The sequence below is a fragment of the Phragmites australis genome, chromosome 5 (genome assembly GCF_958298935.1).
Source record: "Phragmites australis chromosome 5, lpPhrAust1.1, whole genome shotgun sequence".
In the NCBI taxonomy this organism is placed as follows: Eukaryota; Viridiplantae; Streptophyta; class Magnoliopsida; order Poales; family Poaceae; genus Phragmites; species Phragmites australis.
In genome coordinates this window covers 5,143,257-5,162,000 of record NC_084925.1, presented here as the reverse complement: position 1 = coordinate 5,162,000, position 18,744 = coordinate 5,143,257, and the positions used below count along the sequence as shown (strand labels likewise).

General features: G+C 43.2%; 1 protein-coding gene and 1 pseudogene across 2 annotated transcripts; one reads left to right on the top strand and one right to left on the bottom strand.

Moving 5' to 3' along the window:
* Positions 1-555: 555 nt before the first annotated feature.
* On the top strand, positions 556-4,300 carry LOC133918543 (protein FLX-like 2). Of its 2 annotated transcripts, none has more exons than XM_062362457.1 (5): positions 556-812; positions 965-1,690; positions 1,788-1,930; positions 2,042-2,142; positions 3,345-4,300. In XM_062362457.1, the coding sequence occupies exons 2-5, from the start codon at positions 1,074-1,076 to the stop codon at positions 3,972-3,974; spliced, it is 1,491 nt and encodes a 496-aa protein (XP_062218441.1). In that variant the 5' UTR covers positions 556-812; positions 965-1,073; the 3' UTR covers positions 3,975-4,300. The 2 variants fall into 2 exon arrangements, with proteins under 2 accessions (XP_062218441.1, XP_062218442.1); XM_062362458.1 differs by having other exon boundaries at positions 900-1,690.
* Positions 4,301-14,466: 10,166 nt separating this feature from the next.
* Positions 14,467-17,795, bottom strand: LOC133917428 (uncharacterized; annotated as a pseudogene).
* Positions 17,796-18,744: the final 949 nt, after the last annotated feature.

Genomic DNA, 18,744 nt, shown 5'->3' with positions numbered 1-18,744 from the left:
TAACTTGTCATCTAAGCATATAGGTACGGGTAGATGTAGATCCATTCATCCATCCGCCATATAAGTTTCGTCGAAGCTAGTATTGGTATAGTCAACATATCATATATTCTATGAAAGTATAGTCAAGATGTCATATTCTATGAAAGTACATATGTATTTACGAGAAACAAGTATATGCACAAGTTTTTTTAAGAAACTAGCAGCAATGTTGTGAAGTGTAAGTGTCAACTCAATAACCTTGACTCAAAAACTGACTTGTTTGGTGATTAGTAAAGTTAGTTATACCTTCTATCTATCAGGATTAAATTTTACATTTACTTTTTATATGTTTTATCGAGATGGAAGTTTATTTTTAGTGATAGTCTAAATACCTGTCGACAACTAATAGCTTATGAAAACTTTATCAATATTTGAGCTTATTGAATAATTTATGATAATTTTATCAATATTTAAACTACATATTTCTAATCTTCGATATCGTTGAGTGGAAGTGTGTATGGTGGTACGACGTGCCTCTAACTATTCTTCTGAGATTTTTTTTAAAGAAATCTCCGTTTTCACTTGCCTATTCTCCCTCCTGTCACATGTAGCCCTCTATTCAATCTTCTGTGATTTACCCCCAAATTAGCTGCACCATTATCGTCGGCGACCCCACCGCCGGCGACGGGACACGGCAAGCCAGGTCTCCTTCCACCGGAATCTGCCCTCGTCGTGAGGCCTCGCCGTCCTCGTCCTGCTGCCCGCCTATACTGGTACTGGACTGGCGTGGAGCGGACATCCATCCGGACTCGGATCGATTCCTCCTGTCGCTAGTAAGTAACCCTAATATTCTTCGATGGATTCCTTTCTCTAAGCGTTGGTTTTATTCTGAATCAAATCCAAACTCTCTCTGCATTCAGTTAGTTGCGGATTTGTGCCTACCAAGTACTAATCCAACCCATTCATCCATCCACGGTTCGATTAGGTTCGTCTTCTCCATTGCGCAAGATCAATCTCAGTTGATGCCATAGGAGAATTGGTGCCATAGTTGCGTGTGCCATTTTCCAAAACATTTGGGGATTCAATTGAGCCCTATGCCCCGCGTCAACCCCCCCGCCGGCATGCCCCCTTATCACCACCGGTCGCTCCCCGGCCCCGGCCAGGGTCCAGTCCCGCCCCACGGGATGATGCACCAGGAGGTCCGGGACCCGTACGGGCCGGCGATGCACCCCCTGCTGGGGCACGGGCCTGGGCCTTTTCCCTACGACATGTTGCCTCCGCTGCTGCCGCTGGAGGTCCTGGAGCAGAAGCTCGTGGCGCAGCACGGGGAGATGCAGAAGCTGGCGGTGGAGAACGACCGGCTCGCTGCGAGCCATGGATTGCTGAGGAAGGAGCTGGCTGCGGCGCAGCAGGAGCTGCAGAGGCTGCAGGCGCAGGGGGATGCGGCGAAGGCCGCCGAGGAGCAAGAAATGAGGGGGCTCCTTGACAAGGTTGGGAAGATGGAGGCTGACCTGAAGGCCTGCGACCCCATGAAGGTGGAACTGCAGCAGGCGCACGCGGAGGTGCAGAACCTTGTGGCAGTGAGGCAGAACATGGTGGTGAACGTGCAGAAGCTGAGCAAGGACTTGCAGAGGAACCTTGGTGAGGCGCAGCAGCTTCCAGCACTCATGGCTGAACGGGATGCTGCTAGACAAGACTATCAGCACCTCAGGTGTGCAGCAAGTGTCACGTTTCTTCATTAGTATGCATTTACTTCAATACGTGGTTGGTCTCAACTTTGCGATTTGCATGCACTCTTTATATTTCAGGGCTACTTATGAGTATGAAAGGAAACTCAGGGTGGACCACTCCGAGTCGTTGCAGACAATGAAGAAGAATTACGACTCCATGGTTACGGAGCTGGAAAAACTTCGTACTGAGTTGAGGAATGCGGCTAATCTTGAAAAAAGTGGTATGGAGTTTGCCGTTTATCAGTTATTTCATTTATTACTCAATAGATTAGTATATGTAGAAAGCAATGTTTGCAGTAGCAGTGTTTTACCATGAACATTTCTATATGTAGGTATTATGTACAATATTAATATTGCTCAAAAGGATGATCGTACATCTAGCCATATTTCTGTTGGACAAATTGCTTATGATGGTGGTTATGGAGGTGCACAGGTGAGCAGCTTTACGTCCTTATAAAGGGGTATCTTACATGCTGTAAAATGTATTATTTTCCTGAAATGTATGCTTGCATCATGTCTACCACCACAAGGTGGCCCTTAAGTTTTGCTTCTTGCACAGATTTATTTATCAACTGGCAACTGGACCTTTTTGTTGTAAAGATTCTCTGATTGCTACCTTTAACGGTTAGTCTCATGGAACATGCGTCAATTGTTGCTATGACATACATATCTCACGTGAGACACACGAGCTTTGAAGATAGACAAAAAGATGAAACACCACTTCACCTTATCTCTCACAAGGCACAACGGAGGTGGGTCTTGTGTGGCTATAAACTCATGCATAAGAAATAAGAACCTATGTACTGTGTTTCACGAACACCATTTCAAGGTTGGAGTGAAGTTATAGTTGTATTTTTTTGGGAAAAGGGAATAAAAGTGCAGTATTTGCTTGTGTATATGTTTTTGTGTGGATATAATGAATGAAGTTGCAACATACAGGCCAATGCCCTCCTTATATAGCAAAATGTAAGGCTTTCTCCTATTAGTTTCATATTCATTTTGTGTGAATCACGACTTTGTAATCTTTGAAACCATTTTGTTCTTTACTTTTGGCAAGTTGTCCAGGTTTATGTTCTTCATACAGTTGCTATGTACTTATTTTTACAGATTTATTAGACTTTTCTTTTTCATGTTCACATTGTATTTATTTGCATGTTCAGAATCTATAGTTATCACTAAGCTTGTTTTTTCTTTTGAAAATTTTGGGACTGAAAGTCTGGAACAGGGTTCTACAAACTTTCAGTTAATTTAAAGATGGACACACCCACTATTTTAAGATTTCGTAACGTAGATAGTGCACATTGTATTACTATTGAATCCAGGATTTCTTGGCCTCTTCTTTTCCCTTGGGTGGTCAAGCGCCCAAGGTAGAGTTGCTGATAGCAAATGCAGAATAACGCAGATGAAAGCTGGACCATCTAGCTTTAAATTTATCTGTTGATGTCTTTGTTCCTTTTTTTTTCTGGCATGAAGTTAATGGATGCTTTATCTTGCTGTGCAATTGGAGCATAATTTAGTTATTCTACCTTTTTAACCCATATCAGTACTAGCCCCTTTTTGTCTTCAGCTTATTGTAACTAGGTGCTGGGGCAATCTTTATACAGTTATAACAATAGAGTTTTGTTGTTATTTCAGGCAAGGACAACTCCTACTGGTCTGGCAGACCCTTTAAGTGGAAGCCCAGCTGGGACTGCTCGTTCTGGACTTGAGTCATCAAGAGGCAATACATACGACACTTCTCGTGTTGCTAGTATCAGTTATTCAAAAGCTGGAATGCATGATGTATCAAGGGGTGCTGCTGGCTATGACTCATTAAAGGGTGCTGGTTATGACGCTTTGAAGGCACCTGCAATTGGAGGACAGGCGGTAGCTACAGCAGCTCATGGGAGCAGCGCTGGTTACTATGGATCAAATCAGGCAACACCGCCTCCATATGCATGGGGACAATCTGCATCCACCTATGGATCTGTACAGATGCCACCGTCATACGCATCTGGGTCTGCCACATCATCCTACTGCGCAGCAACAGGGCGTCCCTATGGCTCAGCTCAGGCGCTACCATCATATGGACAAACACAGGCACCATCCGCTCTTGGACACACACAGCTACCATCATCATATGGGTTAGCACAGGAACCATCTCCCTTCGCCGCTGCACAGGGGTCCTCTCCCTATGGGTTATCTGTGCAGCCTCCAGCCTATGGATCTGGGCTAGCATCAGCTAATGCTAGCAGTAATTATGGAGCTCCTCATGGACGTAAATAAATTGGCTGCAAATGTCTACTGATGTGGTCTTATTTGCAAAAGAGAGATTTGTACGCTGGATCTGAGAAGAATCTCTGTTACAGTCGGTAAAAGATAATCTTTGTAAACATGTTTCGTGATGCTTCTAAAGCATCTTTGTTTTATACCCTTAAGGTTAGGCAAGAGTAGTGAATTCTGATATGAGATGTACTATTGGTTTTATCTCTTACATCCATTGCCTATTAGTTGAAATGCTGCATGTAAGATATGAGATGCACACTGCAAATACTGATGCTAAATCATAGCATGTTGCTGGGGCCTCCATCGTTCCGGTTCCCAATCTTCAAGATTTTGCATGCCATGTATCTGTTTATCCAGTAACTATGCACAAGAGGCGTGATATCTGAGGTGTTTAGTGGCATCTTCAGTGGCATGGTTGTAACTGATGCCAATAAGTGTTGCTTTTCTAAACTGGGTTGCAGTCACAACTTCCTGTGGCGCAGCAACCATCAAGTTTGTTCTGGCATGAGATCACAAATTTTATAAGGCGATGCGTACATACATCAAGTGGCTGAAGAAACATCAGTATTGGACCACTTGCGTGCAAATTCTGACGGTTTATTGACCATTGAATCAAACTTTCTAACAAGCATCTGACTTGGGGTGAAGCTGCTGGCAAAATATCATGGGGTGCCTGCCTGAAAGCCTGGAACTTCTGAGTGGTAGGACGGATTGTGGATACGCGTAATATCCATCAATTTGCAACAGAATGGTAGATTGAACAGAACATTTTTACACCCCCAATTGTTGACAGTACGTCACGGATCCAGTTTCATGCAGTGTATCAGGGAAAAGGCAACACGAAAATCCGTCGCGGCGTCTCCTGATCCTGCATTTCAGTGGTTATGGATTCGCAGAAATTTGCCAGGCCAAGTCGTCGAATTCCAGCCTCTAACTGGGCTTGGAGCAGAACAAATTCGTACAACCTTTACAGAAAGCACAAGAGAAAAGACTCGAGTGGTTCCAACTCTACACACGGGAATATATTAGGCTCTATACCGTCTCAAGTTTAAACTTGGTATAAAGAAAGTGTCGTGATTAGAAGGGGATAAAGTGGAAAAGAAAGGATGCTTTACAGGGGCAGTAGATGTGAAGCTTTCGAGGTAATTGGCAGCTGGAAAAGTCTCACTGAATAAAACTTTTTTGTCCGAGGGGTGCTTTATTCATAAAGGCGATCTTCTTACAGTAACATGGCCCAATGTGAGAGTTTATTCAACTCGTGCCAAGATTCATCTCTAGCAACATCTTCCAATGCCATTTGGACTAAAAACACATAAAAAACCGATGGACACAAAAAACACATAAAAAAAGCTGGTGCAGCTTTACTGCATGGAGAATCCAATTAATTTGACATGGATCAGGACGCAAACATTTCGATACATCTAAATTCGTAGCTCTCGCCTAACAACTCTTGGACTTCTTCCCATCATTAGGATTCTGCCTAAAAATCGTTATTATGAATGATGATCGACGCGATATTGTGATTACAGAAAGAGCGCATTACATGTACGGTGGGGGCTAAACTAAGTGATGAGCCCATGGTACAAAAGTGAAGAGATCTTGCATTTTGCAGCTTCCCTCATCAAACATGGCAAACCCAGCTGTGGAAAGCATTGTGAGTAGAATCCCTGCCTTGGGAGTTGTAGGCAGCACAGCTTGCACTGTGCAATGTGATGAGTGAGATCTTTATGGGAGTAGAATCATTGTTACCTGAATACGGATACGGGTGTCGGAATTCGACTCGGAATCGGATGTCCGATTCGGCAAAGAAAATTTGGACACGTGAAATACAACTTGAAATCCGACATGGATGTCGGAATCCGACTCGGATTCAAGGTGTTCGATTCGGCAAATAAATTTGGACACGAGTGTCCAGGTAACACTAACTAAAATCCCTTTTACATAGCATAATCCTCTTTTTGATCGGCCCTCATTAGTCAGGTATCTTGTATTATAATATATGGGTACATAGATATGCCATATGCGTAGATATACACTGTATATCCAAACAGAGTAGGAATGATTTGATGAAAGAAACTTCTTCAAGTCTGTTAAGCACTAAACATGGTAGAGAATTATTGTTTTAGAAAATGGTAGAGAACTAGAGCAATATGAATGCTACTTTTTTCCAGTAATTGCTTTTTGTGGAATCCTGATCAGGGGTGCGAGATCACGGAATTGCGTGCAAATCAAGGTTTGTTGCTCTGAGGTTCCCTTAAACAGGAAGCTGTGCCATGGGCCCTGAGGTAAAGATATATGCCAAATCTTGACCAGGGTCTTGTTAAAAAATGACACTGAAGTGACTAAACGTATTAGTGACTCTGAGATGCTGGCTTATCGTCATAAGCTTCCTTCTCTGAACAGCCCCCCCCCCCCCATCTGAACGTTATACTTGGATTTTTCTCTATGATTAGCAGTTATATATATTCATGTAATTTCATATCTGAGAGGGGTTCATTGCTGGACAGCTAGATTTGTTCAGAGAACAACTAGAGAAGTCTGAAGGATCCTTTTGGCAATTGGGATTTTACAGTGTGCTACGCGCATCACATTTCAATTGCATCTACAAGGAATAGATTTTACTGAATGTCATAAAAGCCCCCAATTCGCCAGTCAAAGAAGAAAAGGTGGTTGGTAATAGAGGCAGAACTTATGCTTTGACTAGCCTGTCAGGACCAGGCTATGTGCCTTCCCTATATGAAGGTTAGTTAAGACAACAATCAGGGTGCTCATAATTTGTTAAGATTCATGCGGCCACTTGTAAAATTTTGGAGATGGTTGAGAAACCTTTTTTCTCCTCCAGGATTAACACGAGTGAATTTGGCCATTCGATGCTTTCCTCCAACAAATTTCCCACTTGGAAGTTCAAGAAAAGATTCTTGGCAACTTCTTAGGTAAAAAAGTTAAAACACCTGCGGCCAATGAGGCTAGCTCATGGCATCACATTTGAAATTCCCTCTGTGATTCAAATAACAAGCAGTGCATCATAGCAACTTCGTTGTGGCAGTGAGAATCAAGAAACTCTCACTTGAACAGAATCCAGAAACTCTCATTTGAACAGCAGCTCCCTATCGCTTGCGTGTTCTTGAGGGGAAGTACTACTAAAACAGCTCTCCCTTACCTGAATTTACTTTTAGGAGTGTTCAAAGGAGTGCATGGGCTGGTCCTGCAATTCCGTTAATCACTCTACCACAGTCTCGTTTGGAACATACCATTTTTCTCTCATAAAATTGTGCTTAAACAGTTCAATTCCTGCAGGAATCGCGTAAATTTTCGGCATTCCAAACAAAGCCGGCAATTTGACGCAGCCCATACAGAATGGCGGCAGCAGTGAACGCTGAATAGCACTGCAAGTCCGGGGAGAAAAAGAATGGCTGCAGCAGCGTTGCTGCTGCTCACCCAAGGCCAGCGCTCAGTGAACAACCAGAATCCACCGGTTGCCGACATGTGTGGCGGGCACCTCGGGCGATCCCCACCGTCCAAACCGCCCGGCAACTTGCGCGGAATCCTTCCGATTCTGCACCGGGCTGCAGCACAGCTTGGTGCTACCCGCTAAGCTTCACCGCACCTTCCATCGGCAGACCCCGCTATAAATTGCGCTCGCGCCAACGCAGCTCGCCATCGGAAGCCAAGCAAGCAGCAGCTCGATTCCTGGCTGGTTCTTGCAATGGGCGGGTGCTTCTCTTCGAGGGCCGGCAAGGACCAGGCGGGCTGCGGCGTGGAGAGGCAGAGGAAGGTGCGGAGCAGCGACGAGGACGTCAGGTGGCCGGACGTCGGCGATCGGGACGTGGACATGAAGCTGTCCGATTGTCCTTACCAATTCCACCGCCACCAGTCTAGTCTGGCCGACTATGATTTGCGCTGATCAGCACGAACGCGTGCAGGATCGAGTTCTTTCTTTCGCTTCCTTGCTGCAGGATCGGATGAGCTGCTAATGAATAAGAGAGGGATTAGTTTTAGTGTATGCAGTCTGTAAATTTATATCATATATACGCTTGCTTTGGGAATCCGTGCAATGCTAAATAATCCTCTCGAAATTACATGTGTATGTCGCATGGTTCGTACTCTCTGCTCCTTCTTGACGACCAGGTGTAAGTGATCTTCGATGCAACTTGATTCAAGCATAACTCTTCTGTCGAATGTAGTTCATGACGCGTGCAGTATCATCAACTGACAGAAACGCTCATCGGCCACTGTAAGAAATCGCTTGCAAAGAAGAAGAAGAAAGACTAGAACAGCGATCAGCTCCAGACCCAGGAGAACTGAAAAAGATCAATCCAGGTCATACGTGAGGCCTTCTTCCCCTTCCCATCGAGGCATCGAGCGGTTAATTCCCATGCAGCAAAAGCTTTGCCGCATCAGAGCTCCTGCTCACTCCTAGAGATTAACACTAATTAATAAACTCGATTTACCTAGAGGCTAAGAGGCTTGAGATGATTATGAGGCATTTCAAGTTTCACCCTAGTGTAAAAGCCAGGAGTCACTTCGTGCTTTTGACCAGTCCTTTCGTGTCCTCTTATGCCATGCTACTGAGTCGCTAGATCATGGTTCGCTACTGATAGCAAGCTGCCTAGATTAGCCTATAGAAATCTTTTTCTTGGTACTATTGGAATTTTAGAACTATTTTGTCAATTATGAGAAATGTGATAAGCCAAATCTACCGAATTTCAATTACATATGCAAACTTTTAAAACTAAAAACAAGTGCAGTGCGCACACCACCTGATATATTATTACTTTGTCTTGGAAAGGTTATCAACATCTGGTATCTAACTTATTTTCCCTTTTTGTTTTTTTTTAAACAGCTGGTATGTAACTTCTTTTTTATTTTTCTTTTTTAAAAGAAGGTAAACATCTGGTATCTAACATCCAGGAGGCAAGATGAACAAATGACAAATGGTACATATCAGATATACCAAAATACTCTTATCTGATTTCTTAGAAGTTTTCTGGTGGGTACCTGTGAACATTAGTAGCACTGGACAAAAATAAAATTTTACTAAAGAAAATTTTGGCCGAAATGATCAGTAATATAGGTCGGTTACAGGTATTTTTTTGAAAACTTCAGTCGGTTACTGTTTTCAAATTCAAAATTTAATTTCAAAATCCTGGGCTGTAAAAGACCTAGATTTTTTGTTGCCATTTGTAACAAGGAATCTCATCCCCCAAATCTTTTTTATTAACAGGCATCTGACCTGTCGGATTCAAATTTTCCCGGCAGACTATAAGGGTCACACAAACTTGTCTCTGAATTCTCATCCTTTCTTTCCTTGCTCTCTGAAAACAAAATCCCTATAGGGGGCATCAAATCCTCCCGGCAAATGAGCCTTCCCTTTCATTCCTTTTCCTTCATGGCAAATGGCATTTTTAATAGATAAGAACAACTGAAAAAGCCAGTGATCGATGTCTGACAATTCATTGGAGCTGGTGTTTACAAAAGAAAAAAAAAATCACATTCCGCCATTTCCTTGGAATCATTTGTCTCTTTTTGAACTCTGAAAAATCATCGGTCTCTTCACATCGCTTGGATTCATAGCAGATAGAGCTCACTAGTGGCAACATATATGTGACTTGTTCAGGCTCATTTGTGTGTGTTTTTTTGACTTCCATGGATTTTTACCAAAGCAGTGAAGGCCGGTGAATCTGAATGTTCTCCGAGAAATAGTTGAAAATGCCGCCCGGGAAGAAAGCTAAGTTCCACTGGTATATGCTAGTACCATTCATCTTCTACAAGGGATGCAAGATATTTTCTCTAGTTAAAAAAAAGGGATACAAGATATTTTGCTTGCAATATTCTGAACGCATCTGAAGAACAGTAGTACTTGCAGGGATGCAACTATGGTAGGATTTTGCAGATCATGTGATTTTTCTCTCAATCCTAACTGTGGCCAAAGTGGCAAGTGCTCGACTACCGGATGCAATATGTTACTGCATAATGTTTGCGAGCATCTCGGCCAGCTCCTGCGGATTGCCTTCCGTCCATTCCGGACCTGCCTTGCATGCCAGCTCTCGTCCATGCCTTGCATGCCGGACCTGCGGATCGCCTCGCGCTGCCTTGCATGCACGACTGCCGCGGCTCCTCACGCGTGTGCGTCAATCTCGCCCAACCGGTGCTAGCCTTCCATGTTTATCCACCGGTGGTTTGAGCTATATATTGTACCGCACCATATTGAGTAAATTCAATCCAAATTTACGCATGAATTATCTAGCTTTCATAGTATCAGTTGAGGTCTTTCCTTCCTGTACCCTACCGCTTCCGCAAATCAAACCCTAACCCACTCCACCATGGCCGATCCAGCCGCCGCCGACAGAGCTCGCCAGCGCTCGCTCCTCACCGCCGCCGCCGCCGCCGCCGCTCAGCCGCTCAGGTCGCCTCTGACGCCCAGGCTTGCGTACGTGCCGCCGTTGCTGCTCTCGAACTGGAGCGCGAGGCCGCTGTTGCCCTGGAGCGCGAGGCCTCCACGGCATGCCAATGCGCCGCTTTCGGGGCGAACGGCGACGACATTGTGCTCCCACATGATGACCACCACGACAACGCTGCCTCCTTCAAGGCCCTCGCTGTGGCCAATATCCACGCCCAGGCCGCCAGCATTCAGAACATCTGCACCTGGTGCCGGTAGTTCTGGACCCATCTTCGTCTCACTACAACAAGTGGCGTGATCTCGTTCTTCTCATTCTTGGCCGCTACTAGCTCGCCGAACATGTGATGTCCGACACCGTCTTCCCCGACAATCCGGCGTGGCACCGCATGGACTGCGTCATGCTGTCCTGGATTTACGGCACCGTCTCCCTGAGCTCATGGACATTGTCCGTGTTCATGGAAACACCATGCTTACAGCCTGGCTAAGCATCGAGCACCAGTTCCTCGGCAACTGTGAGACCCGAGCCCTTCATCTCGACGCCGAGTTCCGTACCTTCGCGCAAGGCGATCTCTCTGTCACAGACTACTGCCGCAAGATGAAGAGCATGGCGGATGCACTCGCCGACCTCGGGGAGTACATTCCCGACCGTACTTTGGTCTTGAATGTCCTTCGTGGGTTAAGCGGCAAGTTCACCTATATGACTCCACACTTCAAGCGGCAACGCCCCTTCCTGACAGTGATTCGACTCACTATCGTAGCTTGGCTGGAGCTCTGCAGTATCTGACTTTCACCCGCCCAGACATCTCCTACGCCGTTCAGCGAGTGTGCTTATACATGCATGATCCTCGGGAGCACCATCTCGCTGCTGTGAAGCGCATTTTGTGCTACCTTCGCGGGACAGTCGACCATGGCCTTCTTCTCCGTCGCTCTGCACCTGACGAGCTCGTTGTCTACTCCGATGACGACTGGACCGGCTGCCCCGATACACGCAAGTCCACTTTAGGCTATGCTGTCTTCTTGGGGGCCAACCTGGTCTTGTGGTCTTCGAAGCGGCAGCAGATCGTCTCTCGGTCCAGCATGGAGGCTGAGTACCGTGTTGTGGCTAATGGCGTTGTCGAGGCCGCCTGGCTTCGTCAGCTTCTTCAGGAGCTCCACAGCCCTCTTCCTCGAGCTACGCTGGTCTACTGCGACAATGTCAGCGCCATGTACCTATCGACGAACCCCGTCCAACACCAACGTACCAAGCATGTGGAGATTGATCTCCATTTTGTCCGTGAGTGGGTTGCCGTCGGTGATGTCCGGGTTCTCCATGTGCCGACTATGTCTCAGTTCGCCGACATCTTCACCAAGGGGTTGTCGACATCCGTCTTCACCGATTTTCGCTCCAGTCTGAACATCTGCCGTGCCGACGTACTAATTGCCGGGGGGGGGGGGGGGGGTGTTAGCGAGCATCTCCTGCGGATGCCTTCCGGCCATTCCGGACTTGCCTTGCATGCCAGCTCCCATCCATGCCTTGCATGCCGGACCTACGGATCGCCTCGCGTTGCCTTGCATGCGCGACTGCCACGGCTCCTCACGCGTGTGCGTCCATCTTGCCCAACCGGTGCTAACCTTCCTTGTTTATCCACGGGTGGTTTGAGCTATATATTGTACCGCACCATATTGAGTAAATTCAATCCAATTTTACGAATGAATTATCTAGCTTTCACATAAGATACCCTCTTGATGCTACCTAACATACACATAGCTAATTCCATCTTATGTCCTAAGCTTTCAATCTGCAGAAGCATCCTGCCTGTGGAAACTTTTTACAAGTGTAATTTTTTAATTTCCCACGCACACGCTAAGGCCACGCCAATGGATTCCCCTCGCGGGCGAAATTTTCGTCGTGAAGGGATTTTTGTTCTCTTCAGCGCTCCAACGGTTTCCCTTCACGGTTTCCTTCACGACGGGATTTTCAGGGTCATTCACTTCAGGACGGGATTCTCTCTCCTTTCTCTTCGCGATTCCCCTCGAAGAGAAGCTATTGGAGATGAGAGAAAATAAAGGGAATATGAATGGAGAAGGGAATCGGAAAGGAAACGAAGTGAAAGGAATATGGTTAGGGAATGTCTAACAACTCGCAATGCTTTTTTGAGTTGACACTTGTACTTTTTATAGACCTCAGTTCCCAATAACTTCTATCAGCAGTACTTTGCTTAAGGAATTTGGCGATCTAATTAGTCACAGAATGCTTGTGTTAAGATGCTTCTAACTTGCGAACCACAAACAGTTAGCAGGGGCCCCTTCTTCGCGACGAAATTTCCAAGGCTCAGTTTCAGACAGCCTGCGTCCTCCTTTCCCAGCTCTTTTCCGGAGTGGAGCAAGAACAAGAGAAGAGAATTGAGTTGACACTTTAGACAACATTGGACGGGCGAGAGACGCCTGCAAACTGTTGCAGAGCCGTGAAGGACTGGCGATCTCTTTCCTCTCCTTTTGTCTCTCCTGAAAATGCTTATGGAGCCATTGTGTCAGTGAAAAAACATGATAAATTACCAACCTAGCAATTCTGCATTGCTTTTCCTAATAATCGAGGTTTGTCGAGCCGGATTACATAACCAAATGCTGGCGAAGTTCCATTTTTCTGGCGGCAAAATGCTGGTAAAGTTCCTGAAACTACTAAGCTCGAGGGAATCCGACTATACGGAGAAGAAAAGAACGGAACTCTATTTTTTCTTGGTTTTGGAAGTAAGGACTGTCAAGATGGGCCTTTGGAGGAAATCAAATTCTCTCTCCTTTTATTTCGATCGTTCTTATTAAGTAGTACTGCTGACTGAACCCATCCAGAGAGCACAAAAATCCTCATCTGATTTCGGAGGATCGTCAGCGGGAAGATATCTACGAGAGACCATCACCTGGGAGAGGAAACTTGAGCATAACCAACCATTAGCCTAGACTAGCAGTGATGTCAAGCTGTCATCCACAGAATCTTGAAAAGAGGAGGCAGGACCGCAGGAGAACTGAAGGAAGAAAGGAGATGGAGCCTTGAGCCTTCACTTGATATTTCAAACTGTCGGAGGCTGGCTGAGTGCCACTGCATTCTGCACTGACAAATTTGAAGCTCTGACGCTCGCGTTGTGCGCCACCGGGGACATGTTCCGGTACGTCTGAACAGACTCGCGATGCAGCGCTCACAAGCTGGGACAGGTGGCCAGGGCATCGATGCTTTGTTACTCTCTACTCAGGAGGAGTAGCTTAGGTCTCTTATCATGTCTGTGAACTCTGAACTTTCCCCGCGCGCTCAGCATCCGTCCTACCACTTAGGGTGTCATTGGTTATTTGTATGGAAGTAACTGGGTTCGGTGGATTTAAATAACTTCAAATAGAAGTATATTTATTTGTTCATATGGGCTGATTCAGTTTAGTTTGATGATGCAAATGTATATTTGCAGTCTAGTTCAGCAGATGTAACCTCTTGCATCTGCTTATATAGCCTAATCTACTTATCAATGTTATAAAATTATTTTTATGTGAACAACCAATTATAATCTCAACTCTCGCATCCGCTCATGCAGCTTCAGATTCGGTCAACTAAACAGAAACTCAACTCAGCCTGTATAGACAGATACAACCAACTAAACACTCTTCTTTTCAATAAATATAATTTCACTTAGCTTATTTCCTCTCAATCGGCATATGCAGTACATACAGAACCAATCACACGCATCCAACCTCACACACCATCTCTCCGCTGGACCGAAATCCCTCTCCGCACAGCCAAAACCACCACGATCTCAACTGAAAGTAGAGATCGTGGTGATTATTTAGTTAGATTATTTTATCTTATCATATTAGAGGAATAAACGAATATGTACACCCACAAACTTTTAGGTATTGCATATGCGTTCAGCTAGATTATTTAGCAACTTTGAAAGATACATATAGTAGAAGTTCATGTAGGTTTTGGAAAACTTTTATTAAAAAAAAAAGGATTTGAAAAGGTAGGTAGAGTTTTTCAAGGAGGTGTTGATGCGCAAAAGTACCACACTAAATACCGAGCCCCTCTGTTTTTTTGGTAAAGTTTGTTTGCCAATAAATATATAATCTCCCCTTCTACCTTCTTAGGTGATGATCAAAAGATCGGCCAAAAATCTCTCTTAGGATGATGGTAATTAATACATCAGCTTTAAACATCCTGCCACATATTAGATAAAATTTCTTCAAATATCGTCCATTAATAACTCTTGGTAATTTCTTTCCTTACAAGGTTTTTATGAAATAAAATTTCTATGATAATCCTTACCACTCTATACGGACCTTCCCACTTTGGAGACCATTTGCCAAATTTGTTATCATTTGATCCGGCAGGCAAGATAGTTTTCCATACAAGATCACTAAGTTGAAATGATTTTACCTTCACCTTCTTGTTGTAGGCCTTAATTACCCTCAACTTGTCCCTCTTGATCTCCCTCAAAGCCTTGAAGCTTTCATCAATCTTGTCCATCATTAGATCATAATAATCTATAGCTAATAAGTTATTCTGCTCCGCTAATCTTAAAGCACCAAGATTTACTTCAAAGGGTAACATAGCCTCCTGCCCATAAACAAGTTCATACAACGTTTCTTTAGTGGCACCATGTCTAGATATGCGGTGCGCCGACAAAGCCTCCAATAGAACCTCATGACACATCTTAGTATGTTCCTCTATCTTCTTCCTGATAACCTTAATCAAAATTTTATTAATAGACTCGACCTGATCATTGGCCTGAGCATAAAATAGAGATGAATTGAGAATATTAATTTTTAATGACTCAGCAAATTCACGTACCTGATGTGACATAAATGAAGTACCTTAATCCGTAATCAAAGTCCACGGAACATCGAATCTATGAACATATGCTCCAACATAAAATCAATCACCTCCTTATGTGTTATGTTCTTGAGAGAAACAACTTTAGTCCATTTGGTAAAGTAATCCATAGCAACTAAGATGAAGTGATGACCTTTAAACGACGGAGGATATATTTGACCGATTAAATCCAATTTTTGGCTTATAAATGGCTTGACTTGAAAATTCACCAACATTCCCATTTCTTTCCTTTGTGAAAAATATAGTTTGTATAAACTAAGGGTTAATCTATTTTCATTCTTGGAGTGACCATGATTTGATAATAGGATCATCATAGCAGCATGAACCAATTGAATATCACCAAACTTTTAGCACCCCTCACATCCTTTATAATACCTGAAGCTATTGTTAAGCACATTATGCCAATAAAAACTAACTCTTTTCAGTAACTATTTCATTTTGCGTGCTGATTGATGTGTGCCATATATGCCTTCATATACCTTTCCCTTAGCAACTCTTGTTTCATCTGAATCCAAGCACTTGAGAACCAAACCATTCACAATTCGGCGATATAAATTATCATTCAACATATTTAAATATTTGTTGTCGAATCTTTCTATCAACACTTTTGCTTGGATCCTTCAAGTAATCAATTAAAGACATTCTTCAATTCTTAGATTCAACCACTTCAACTTTTTCTCTCGCTAGAGAAGATGCAACCGAACCCAAGAATTCATATATAGTTTTTATTTTAGAAGGATCTATCTCTATGACTTCCTCATTTATTATAAAACCTAAATTTTTTTCAGCTGACACACCAAAAGCACATTTGAGTGGGTTCATTTTCAGACCATACTAACACATCTTTTCAATAGCTAATCATAAATAAGATAAATGAGAATCCTTGCCATCCGATTTAACAACTATGCCATCAATATATACTTATAGTATAACACCAAGCAAATAATAAAAAATTTAATTTATAGTCCTTTGATAAGTAGCACCAGCGTTTTTCAACCCAAATGTCATAACTACCCATTCGAATAAACCAAAAAAACCAGGACATCAAAAAGCCATTTTCGATAAATCCTCTTTGACTATAAAAATTTGATTATAACCAGTATTACCATCAAGAAACTAATTATTCTATATCATGAAGCATCATTAATCAACATGTCGGCTATAGGCATACCAGGACGATGTTAGCGATCCAAAATTCACATACCTACATGACCTAATAAACCCAACTTTCAACAATCGGTCCATCTCTTCTGTAATCTGATTGTGCATGTTAGGATTAAATCTCCTAGGTAGCTACTTATAAAGTCTAAATCTCGCTTTACCCGCTTTAATAGGCAACCGATGTTCTACCAACTCGCGGTCAAACCCCGGCATCTCATGATACTTCCAAGCAGAACAATCAATATATTCTTTAAGCAACTCGATTACTCTAGCCTTTTAATTGGCTCTAATATTTTTGTTTATAAACATCAACCTTAATGTAGTAGCATCACCTATATTAACCTCTTCTAACGGATCGGCCGATGAAAAACCTTGACCCAACCTATCTAACTCATCTAAATCCTCAATAGCTTCACAAATATCCCAGGTGGCTACTTATAAAGTCTAAATCTCGCTTTACCCGCTTTAATAGGCAACCGATGTTCTACCAACTCTTGGTCAAACCCCGGCATCTCATGATACTTCCAAGCAAAACAATCAATATATTCTTTAAGCAACTCGATTACTCTAGCCTTTTAATTGGCTTTAATATTTTTGTTTACAAACATCAACCTTAATGTAGTAGCATCACCTATATTAACCTCTTCTAACAGATCGGCTGATGAAAAACCTTGACCCAACCTATCTAACTCATCTAAATCCTCAATAGCTTCACAAATATCGTTCTTATTTGACCGATATTGCTCCATACGCTTTTGTAACCATTCTAAATTCCTATCTCTACTCATTGATACACTATATCATTGAGCTAATTGTCACAAGTCATCTTTACAACCACGAGTACAAATCCATCCTTGTAAACACTAAGAAAATCATAATATGAAAGATCAAGATCCGATAAGCACTTAGCATCGCCATATCTCTAATCGGCAGAAGCAACATAGTCCAAAGTGTCGGCATGTATTATTTCAACATCATCATCTACCCATTGAATTAAAAACTGATGCAAGGTAGACGAAACACAACTATTTATATGAATCCAATCACGTCCAAGAATAACACTATAATTACCTTGCACATCAATGATGAAGAAGGCGGTGGATAATGTCTTGCTTCCAATAGTGAGCTCTATAGAGATGCCACCATTGGCCTCATTAGAATCACCTGCAAATCCATTGAGCACCAAATTAGTCTTCATTAATTCATCATCATATCTACCAAGCTTCTTAAAAATTGAGTATTACATCAAATTAACAGTAGCTCTACCATCAACAAGCATTCTTGAAATCGGCTTCCCATCAATATGACCTTTTACATATAACGGTTTCAAGTGCCGATCCGTCTCCTTTGGTTTCTTAAAAATGGTTTCTTTAGGCCCTAAGTCCAATTGAGCCACTTCACCTTCATTCATCCGTAGTACGAAATTCCGAAGGTAACATACAAACCATATCGATATCCATACATTTGGTCGGTGAAGCATCATTAATATGCACCGCTGAATCACCATAATCAAGCAATTCTTCATCTTACTTATCATCTTGCATAGATGCCATGGCGTTGTTGTTGGCAAAAGGACTATTGCATGGGTTGTTATGACATCTAGATTTGGTTTCCATATTTGCTTTATGGGTTGCATTGGTTTAACCTCATTGAAAGTAGCATCTCACAAATTTTTAGCTTGTTGCTCCATCGATTCTTGCTTGCGCAACCGTTGCAATCTTATCTTCTTTGTGTGAGATAAGCTCGAGGGACACCACCTCGGTTGTAGATACCTAGAAAGCGACTTGTTACTACCTGCTTCCTGATCATTGACCTTTGGAGCAACTTGGACAACAGTAGGTACATATTTAAATTTGACCGGATCATCACCAAAGAAAAATCGGTCCTTTGCCAAGTTCTTCGACGACTATTTTCATCGAATCAATCTCAAATATTAGCAGCAATAGTCCTTGTCCTATCAATATTAGAATCTAAACTTTGAGTAGAAACCCCACCCTTCTTGATTTAGTATACTTTCTTCACAACTTTAGCAAGTTGAACTTCACCAGGCTGATTTATATGTCCCAATTGGCCATGAATAGGATGTGAGATTCTATCAAATACCGGCCTTTGTGGTGTTGCCCATCCCGGATGAAAAGGAGAAAATTGCATAGGAGGAGAAGACATCCACATACCGTTATAACCCCACGTTAGGCAAGGAGTTAATGGCATAGGAGGGGGCGCCCATAGCAATGGTGCCGATGGCTCAAACGGTGGGTACATGGCAGTAGTACGATCTTCTCTTGATTGATGATGATTACTTTGAAAGTGATTTTGGTCGCTTGAACCCATTTGGCTGACTCATATGAGTTAAGATGGCC

Coding starts and splice junctions, on each gene's coding strand:
- LOC133918543 (XM_062362457.1), top strand. CDS start 1,074: ATGCCCCGCGTCAACCCCCCCGCCGGCATGCCCCCTTATCACCACCGG. Junction 1,931..2,041: donor GGCTAATCTTGAAAAAAGTG/GTATGGAGTTTG, acceptor TTCTATATGTAG/GTATTATGTACAATATTAAT. Junction 2,143..3,344: donor GTGGTTATGGAGGTGCACAG/GTGAGCAGCTTT, acceptor TTGTTATTTCAG/GCAAGGACAACTCCTACTGG.